Source organism: Bombina bombina, chromosome 2 (assembly GCF_027579735.1).
Source record: "Bombina bombina isolate aBomBom1 chromosome 2, aBomBom1.pri, whole genome shotgun sequence".
Classification (NCBI taxonomy): domain Eukaryota; kingdom Metazoa; phylum Chordata; class Amphibia; order Anura; family Bombinatoridae; genus Bombina; species Bombina bombina.
Genome location: NC_069500.1, coordinates 1,220,542,187 through 1,220,550,795, shown reverse-complemented (window position 1 = coordinate 1,220,550,795; position 8,609 = coordinate 1,220,542,187). Strand labels below are relative to the sequence as shown.

At 32.6% G+C, this 8,609-nt stretch overlaps 1 protein-coding gene across 1 annotated transcript; it reads right to left on the bottom strand.

Moving 5' to 3' along the window:
* Positions 1 to 803: 803 nt before the first annotated feature.
* GSX2 (GS homeobox 2) lies at positions 804 to 2,104 on the bottom strand. Its single transcript, XM_053700862.1, has 2 exons — positions 1,696 to 2,104; positions 804 to 1,144 (listed from the first exon to the last, which is right to left on the bottom strand). Exons 1-2 carry the CDS (start codon positions 2,102 to 2,104, stop codon positions 804 to 806), a joined length of 750 nt encoding a protein of 249 aa, XP_053556837.1.
* Between the last annotated feature and the right edge of the window lie 6,505 nt (positions 2,105 to 8,609).

Sequence of the window (8,609 nt, the reverse complement as noted above, 5' to 3'; positions counted from 1 at the left end):
CATGGAAATGGAGCAATATATTTTCCCTACATATTTACTATCCATTTCTATCAATATATCAACACGACATCTAAGCCAGATTCCAAAATTAATATATGTAATGTAAACACAAACAACCAATAAAAACCTGTTGCACGTATTAAGTTTTCTCTTTATTTAAATAAATATAAATATAACTTTGTATAAAACTATACACATGCAGGTGAGCTTGTTGGCACTGGAAAATTAAACTATTTACAAATAGTTACAATAAGTCCTATAATGTTTCTAAACTGAACTGTAACAAAAACTTTATGTACAATACTTGTTAATTTGTTAGAGACTTGAACTTTCTTTTGTCCATGAAGATGCATACAGGAAAATTCAATTATGTATAACAGAGAAAAAGGCTTTATACAAACATTCATATTATGTGTGTATGTGTATATGTCTGTGTGTGTTTGTATGTGTGCCTGTGTGTGTGTGTGTATGTGTGTATGTATGTCTGTGCATGTGTGTGTGTGTAAATATATATATATATATATATATATATATATATATATATATATATATATATATATATATATATATACACACTCATATTCAGCTGGTCAGTTATACATAAGGTAAAGCCTTTTACAACAGGATTAGTTATAATCATTAACTCCGCATTTTTTTTTTGTCTCCAAACATAGAGAATCACACTTGTCCTAGTTTTTTTAACACCATTAAGTCCATAAACTCTGCATTTATTGTACATTTTTCGTTCTCTCTGCTAGATCCCAAGTGCAGTAGATCTTACAGTCCATGATGCACTTTGCAGTCTATAAAGGTGATATCTCTTTGTCTTCACTGGTGGACGCTGGTGATAGGGAGTCCTCATCCTCTGACCTAGGGTAGTGTCCCTGGCTGCTGGTACACTTGCAGCCACCATGACTATTTCTCTGGGAACCTTTATGTTCTTTCTTGTGTTTTACCCTCCTGTTCTGGAACCAGATCTTAACTTGTTTTTCTGATAAGTTCAAGTATGTAGCTATCTCGATTCTTCGCAACCTGGACAGGTACATGTTTGAAGAGAATTCCCTCTCCAGCTCAAGTAGCTGAGTGCTTGTGAAAGCTGTTCTCATCCTTTTTCCATTCTGTATTTGTCCATTTTCAACACCCGCTTTAGATAAAAAAAAAGAAAAAGAAAATGTTAATGACAAATTACAAAGCAATGCACACTGACAACTTTCAAAATAGCATATCTCATGCATGCCTTTTGAGGTATTTAATACCTATTTACTTAACATCTTACTATAACAGTGTAATGACCAAAAAACATTTATGAATTCAAAGTGTATAAATCCCTATGATGAAGAAGAATTCAATTTGTGTCATGTGTTGCATTATAAAAAAAATCAGAAATGTTAAGATGCACAATTGTCCAAACATTACTCTGCATGGATGAACATTTTTTTCTGCAACAGAGGGCACGTCACTTTGATGCTGAAGTTTTGAACTTACAGAGCAATACATAATTACATGATTAGAGCTTACTTGGTAATGTTAACTCATTATCTGCTGAAAATAGCTTATATGCATCTATCTATCTATCTATCTATCTATCTATCTATCTATCTATCTAAATATGATTGTGATATATATATGTGTGTGTGTGTGTATATATATATATATATATATATATATATATATTGCATAAAGGTGGCTTCTTACCCATCGATAGGCAGTGAAATCTCCTGGGGTCCGTAACGTTGTAAGTGGGATTACACACAGGTGCATGAGCAGGGTGGACCAAGGCTGCAGTTGATTGCTGACTTATTCTCTGACAATACTGAGCATCTCCACTGGTAAACTGACTCTTGATCAATGGGATGCTGGTTCTGGAAGAGTGCAGGTGAGAGGTGACACAGAGAGGACACACACAAAAGCTGCCACTTTTCCTAGAAGGGCATACTGGTGATGAAAAGGACATGACTGTTGGAGATGGCTTGCTTATTGGCAGAAAAAAGTCTTGCCCATGGTGGTGGCTGTGGTGGTGGTGGTGGTGGTGCTGATCAGGTAGTATAGGAGCTGGTCTTGAGTCTTTGATTATTAAGGAATCTACATAAAAAGATTTAGACATTGCTGGTGCCTGGATAGAAAGCTCCTTTTTTGTCACTTCAGTTGCAGAAGTATGTTTCTTCTGAATCACTCTGTGGCTTGGAAGGTGCTTATGTTGAATAGCCAAACAAAAGGGTCCCTGGAGAGGGCTGGTCCAAACGTCACCCACGTGTATTCCCTGCCTGGGATTTCATACAGATGCTTAACCCTTTGCCTGCTAAACAGAGCTACAACACGTGACTAGTGAAAGAACTGCATATCTAAATCTCCACTTGGCTGAACCCACTTGATAGCATGTCCAAGTTAACAAAACAAGTGGGGGGGGGGGGGCTTCTCAAAGTGTTTGTTTTGTTAATTTTACTGTGGCATCTTTGTACTCATAGCAAGATAAATTGTAGGAGAGCAGCTGCACTATGAGATATTCACAAGTACAAACCCCATAACAACAGTATTACAAATCTGATTTTAATTTGCTATATTACTATTTATGTTCTATTAAAGTTTCACATTATCTTGTTTTAAAGTCTACATAAACTAATAAACATTATTTTAAAAAAAAGTTATTCTTAAGAAAATAGAATCTGTTTCTTGCAAAGTAGAATTCTTTTGTTCTTTATTTATTTGTTTTATCAAAACAACGCAGTGTTTCAATTTTTGTACTTACCATATTTAAAACTGTTATTTTGTGTGGTATGATAACTTAAAGGGACACTGTAACCAAAAATTTTCTTTTGTGATTCAGATTGAGCATGAAATTTTAAGCAACTTTCTAATTTACTCCTATTATCAAATTGTCTTCATTCTCTTGGTATCTTTATTTGAAATGCAAGAATGTAAGTTTAGATGCCGGCCCATTTTTGGTGAACAACCTGGGTTGTCCTTGCTGATTGGTGGATAAATTAATCCACCAATAAAAACTTGCTGTCCAGAGTACTGAAACCAAAAAAAAGCTTAGATGCCTTCTTTTTCAAATAATGATAGCAAGAGAACGAATAAAAATTGATAATAGGAGTAAATTTGAAAGTTGCTTAAAATTGCATGCTCAATCTGAATCACGAAAGAATTTTTTTGGGTACAGTGTCCCTTTAAAGGTTCAGAGCTATTGCACCAAATTATCAAATATTTATAAAAAATATCAGACAGCCTATTGGTGTTTCATATTTTAATACTGAGGAAACATAGCTGGTTAGGAAATGATAGGTAAATAGTGTATTTTATTCATTTATAATTGTCAGCAAGTACAATTTAAAGGACAAAAACTGCTTGTCATTCATTTGATTGACATTTGCAAAATTGATCTAATTAATAAACGAAAATGATATTTTCAATATACAAATCAATTCTAATATTTCATTATGTTAGTAGTGTATCTTTCGTCCACCAAGTTAATTGCCTAGCCCTAGCTATCCAGTTACCCAACTAGCAATTTAAAAAAAAATAAAAGATTCATGTCAATTAATTGGAATGTATTCAGTCTATATTTTCAAATAGCTTGCCATGATTATCTTATTAAATTATTGTTAGAAGATAGTAAATTATACATAATAATAAATAAATTACTTAATAATAAATAATTATAAAATAAGAGAAGTACAAATGAATAATTATATATATATATATATATATATATATAATACACTTGTTGTGCATACATTAAATAATTTTTTATGTAATCATGACCTGTGCATGGTAATAATGCATGATTATATAGAGTCCTAATACTGGACCCTATATCGGCCATGCTCTTGAAAAGCTGTGAGGCCTGTTTTCAGTAAAGTTGCCATTGGGTTATACTGGGTCTGTGCTGATTTTAGGGATTATGGATGCAATTAGATTCCTAAAACTGATTATTGAGCTATTTGGATGTGATTAGGATTTCATTAGTAATTTCTTACAGACTTGTGGATCTGTGGCTTGTAAACAGGGAGTTATTCCAGTAATGTGCTAATCCAACATCTTGTGACAACAATTAGCATGTTCTAAATTCATAGAAGGTCAGTGTCAATCTTTAAATGAATAGGAAAAAAAAGGCAGAAGTATTTGCTTTGCAGCCCTCTTTGGTAGTCAGTAGTGTGTTCAAATGGTAAACTTGTTCTCTTAATTGTTTGATACCAACTTATAGCTGCGACTGTGATTTAAACTGAAAAAACTATAAAACTTACCATGGAGATAGAAATAGTTGGAATGCGTTTTTTTTTTTTTCTTTTTTCTTGGGTATATTATTAGCATTCATTGGTGGCTATTATTTGTTCCGGTACAACCTTTAGTAGATCTTATTTTGGACTATACTAAGTGACTGACTGTTAGGTATATAGGATTAAAATCATATTAATAGCTACTGAAGTTTTCCATCTCCAAGTCATTTAGATGAATAATGTAGTTTTTACTCTTCAGGGTAAGGAACACCATGAACTTGACACCAAACTTCTAAAATAATGTCTAGGGGTAAAAATCTCTCGCATTATACATTGTTATATAGAGATTAACTAAAGTGTGAGTGAGATCCCTAAATGTTAGTAATGAAGCTGCATTTCTTAGACGGCCATGCCCATTGCGTTATTTGCAAATCATTATAATGATCATACTGATCATACAACACCTATAACTTGTCATCTATTACATTTTGTCCTACACAACTAAATGTATTTGTCATTTGGCTGGTGATAACCATTATTTGTACAACATATTTCTTATGAAGCACCACCATGTTTCATAGAGTTGTGCACAGACTCCTCTGCAAAGGTACTAGAAGTAATGAAACTATTCAGTCAAGGCCATTCATAACTGATATAAAGAAAATAAATGTTACATGTGCCTTTCATAAAAACAACAATGGTGGCAGGTTATTTCTTACCTTCTACCTGAATAATATATTCAGGTTATATTGTTGTTGTGTTTGAAATAATATTTAAATATGGCATACACTTTAGAATTAGCAATAAATACTCATTTACTTATAAATATATCGTTTTTTAATATACAAATAAGTACAAAAAAAGTCTAGATAACCCTAATTGGCCAATTTTTCCATGTCAGTCACTATTCACACACTACACCCTGCTGCACAATATGTTGTCAGTGCTTCCCATAGGACAGAAGAATTTAAAGACAGGTGCTGGAAAACACCTGCTAGTTGCGAATAAATTATATACATAAACACACGGGCACACCCTATCATTTAAAGGGACATACAACCCCACATTTTCTCTTATGGTTCAGACTTAGCAGGCAGTTTTAAACAACAGATACCAAGAGAACAAAGACAAGCTGAAAATAGAAGTAAATAGGAAACTTTTTAAAAATGGTATGCTCTATCTTCAAATACATTTTTGGGGTTTCATGTCTCTTTAAAGGGATATGGAACACACATTTTTCCTTTCATGAATCAGGCAATTTTAAACAACTTTCTAATTGACTTCTATGATCAAATTTTCTTTGTCATTTTGTTATCTTTGGTTGAAAAGCAGGGACCTACGCTTAAAGGGACACTGTACCCAAAAAAATTCTTTCGTGATTCAGATTGAGCATGCAATTTTAAGCAACTTTCTAATTTACTCCTATTATCAATTTTTATTCGTTCTCTTGCTATCATTATTTGAAAAAGAAGGCATCTAAGCTTTTTTTTGGTTTCAGTACTCTGGACAGCAAGTTTTTATTGGTGGATTAATTTATCCACCAATCAGCAAGGACAACCCAGGTTGTTCACCAAAAATGGGCCGGCATCTAAACTTACATTCTTGCATTTCAAATAAAGATACCAAGAGAATGAAGACAATTTGATAATAGGAGTAAATTAGAAAGTTGCTTAAAATTTCATGCTCAATCTGAATCACAAAAGAAAAATTTTGGTTACAGTGTCCCTTTAAGAGCCAAACAATTTTTGGAGCACAATATGGCAGCAGTTTTGCAAGAATGTTATCCATTTGCAAAAGCACTAGATGACAGCAATATTTCCTGCAGTGCTCCAGATGACTACCTAGGTATCTCTTCAACATAGAATATCATTGGAACCAAGCAAATTTGATAACAAAAGTAAAATGGAAACTTTTTTTTTTTAAATTGTATGTTCTGTCTGAATAACAATATTTTTTGTATATTTCATTTCCCTTTAATGTGTATTTAGTTAGTCAAAACATATACGGAACTAATCTGGGCTATATACAAGGTCATGTTACTACTAGTTGTAAATTGTTGGTATTCTTCTCTTCCAAATGAAATCATACAAAGACATATAGAGAAATAATGAGATTATTTAATTTGCCTTATCATTACACACATTTTTTTCTAGTTCCAATTGGTATCAGCCAGTTATGTTCAAGCAATAACTTGTATTTAGTGGGATAATAAACTCATTGTTTGTTGCATCTGAAATTGGGCATTTTTAAAGCTGAAAACAGATATTGCTTGGCTTGGTTAAACACATTTTTGTTTTGATGTTTGTTGAGTCATTTAACTGTCACCAATATAAACCTGTGACTCTTACAGTGAGAAATCCATAGTTAGTATTTCATTTGCATTATAGTAATACCATCACCATCCACATTATTAGCTCAGTAGGGAATAATAATGCAGAATGTATATTTACAGTTTATCCCAAATGTCTAATCCACTAAACAGTATTGCTTTAACTTAAAAAGCAATTACAATCTTACACATTTGAAGTATATTTCTAGTACATTGCCCCTAATATATTTTCTTTACATTTTGATAGGTCAGCGTTGCATTTTCTCATATACCAAATTATTTTATACTGTTTTAAACAAAAAGTCAGAAATAATAAAAAGCACACATCAGATTTTGGATCAGTAATTGGGATAATAACCTATGTGCTGGGCTAAGACATAGAAAACTGTGATTTCAAGGCAAAGATATTTCAAGCCAGGCGGAATGATGCAAGGCGCGTGCCCACACCACACAGACCTCGTTACAATTTTATTTTTCCATAATTCTGTCTGATAAAATTTCATTGGTTATTAAGTAATCCCTGAAATGAGAGCTCTTATGAGCCTATAATGAGCCCTAATTGCCACGACTAGTCGAGCCACGTGGAAGGATTTAGAAGGTATTAAGCAGTTGGGTACAGAGCACAGGCTGTTACACAGCCATTACTTTCATAATTCAAGGAGAAAATTAGTCCTTTTAAGGGAAAATCCTTTGATTCCCTTCATTCTACTCGGGGTGACAGAGTATAGCTTTGTCTGCCTTCAGTGCAATACACTGTAACAAATGGGAATGTAGCAAAATTGACCCTTTTACTAAAGAGTTCAAAAAGAACAGAGACTCTAAACTGAGAAAGGAAATCATACAATTCTGACAGATTAGATAGATGATAGATGATAGATGATAGATGATAGAAGATAGATAGATTAGATAGATAGATGATAGATAGATAGATAGATAGATAGATGATGGATGGATGGATATATAGATAGATAGATTGATAGATATAAATAGATAGATGATGATAGACATATAGATGATAGTCAGAAAGACAGACATATAGATAGATAGATAGATAGATAGATAGATGATAGATAGATAGATAGATAGATAGATGATAGGGTGGGTAACTGAATATATACAATTTACATACATCTAAATGTTAGCTCTATGAATTTAAATAGATGATAGGTACAAAGACAAATGGTTATTTAAATAATGTCAAACACAATGACTATGAACAAAAAGACGATAGCATATAAGGGTAGATAAAACTTTATAAAATAAATGATCTAATGATTTTTCTACAAAATTCACCATTAAAATCTATTTGGGATTGTTTGTAGATGTTGGTAATAGATGACTAAAATTGACTGAAAGATACATTATTCTATAAAGCATACCTATAGCAAAACTCAAAAAAAGTCTATTCTGTTCACACAACTATAATTCAGTACTTATAAAAATTGTTGTTAATTTACAACAATATACCATAAGACAATACAATTGTTATAGATCAAGGGAAAAACTGTAACAGAGTATTCTATATTCTCTCAATTAACAGTGGTGTCCTAAAGTTTGTTCACAATTTTATGGAACCCAAAAATGCAGTGCATGGTGTAGAACTAGAATATAGATGATGGTCACAGTTATTGCTTTTGAGTGAGTTACATTTGGAGGATGTGACCTCATGTTACTAATAAAATAATTCTAAAAACAGGTATACTATTTATTAAGGAGTTATTTAAACAGAGTTGCAGGAACCATGATCTATGGTAGGAAAGGGGTTACAATTATATTTTGATATTGCTATCTGAGCGAACAGTTTACCCTATATAGACCAAGATTTCCCCATTATCTGTAACCAAGCAACCCTTTGTGAATAACGAAAATTGAAAAGAACCGCTTAGCCTTCAAAAAAAGTCCTCAATAATAGTGAAAAAGAACAAAGATCCACGAGACAACAAAATGCCACAGGGGTGACTTTTCATGAGCAATTATCTTTCATTAATCAGAAGAACAGCTGCAATATTAATTTCTCTCACTTATCCTTTGCTTTCCATATCTATGGAATTTCAAAATTCATG